Here is a 720-nt window from a genome sequence, read left to right on the forward strand (position 1 = left end):
TTGGTTGATGATAGGATGAACGCTGCAGACAGTACCTCCTACGACTTGAAGCCATTGTGTTCAGTGACTATCGTCTTGTGGAGAACATGATGAATGATTGCCAGGAGGAAATTGCCAACCACTCCTGTGGGCGCGTCCAGGTGTCCCAGGAGGGCACTCCGCATTCACAGGGCGATACCATAGAGTGTCTCTCCACTAAGGTGCTTGATCTGAGGCCAGCTTGCCGTAAACAGATTTTGAGGTAAATGGGAAGGATTCAAGAATTTGCTTTAATCCGCACGGAACTTTGTTTATGGATCTCTTTAACCATTTTATATAAAGATAAAATTTCTGAGAATATGAATAGGGAGATAAGCTTTATTGTTATCATTATTGTAATCATTAATGTTCTTACATTCATGGATAAAGTCATAACAATTAGTTTGGTTGTGCTTTTTTTCTTCTTCTTTTTTCTTGGAGCTGTATCATATCCAAACTCTTTGAACCAAAAGGTCATAATCTCTGGCTTTTACACCTTTCAGACTGGCTGAACTACAGGCTGATGACTTCCACCTCGACCGTGCACTTTTCTTTGCCTGCCGCGAAGACCGGGAGAAGTTCTGTGAGAAGACTCGGGCGGGCGAGGGACGCGTCTACAAGTGCCTCATGAAACACAAGATGGAAAGAGGAATGAGCAAGGAGGTAAGGAGGCAAGTGCCACCATGAATCACATTAACCTAA

At 43.5% G+C, this 720-nt stretch overlaps 1 protein-coding gene across 1 annotated transcript in view; it reads left to right on the forward strand.

Annotated features, from left to right (window-relative positions):
* The window catches only part of LOC119594150 (Golgi apparatus protein 1-like), a gene marked incomplete at its 5' end in the record, with an annotated part of 20,293 nt that overhangs the window by 455 nt on the left and 19,118 nt on the right, over window positions 1-720 (forward strand). Inside the window, 2 exon segments of the mRNA XM_037943219.1 lie at window positions 15-241; window positions 522-681. Of these exon segments, the coding sequence (XP_037799147.1) occupies window positions 15-241; window positions 522-681 (387 nt within the window).

Source organism: Penaeus monodon, chromosome 33, assembly GCF_015228065.2.
Source record: "Penaeus monodon isolate SGIC_2016 chromosome 33, NSTDA_Pmon_1, whole genome shotgun sequence".
NCBI classification, from domain to species: Eukaryota; Metazoa; Arthropoda; class Malacostraca; order Decapoda; family Penaeidae; genus Penaeus; species Penaeus monodon.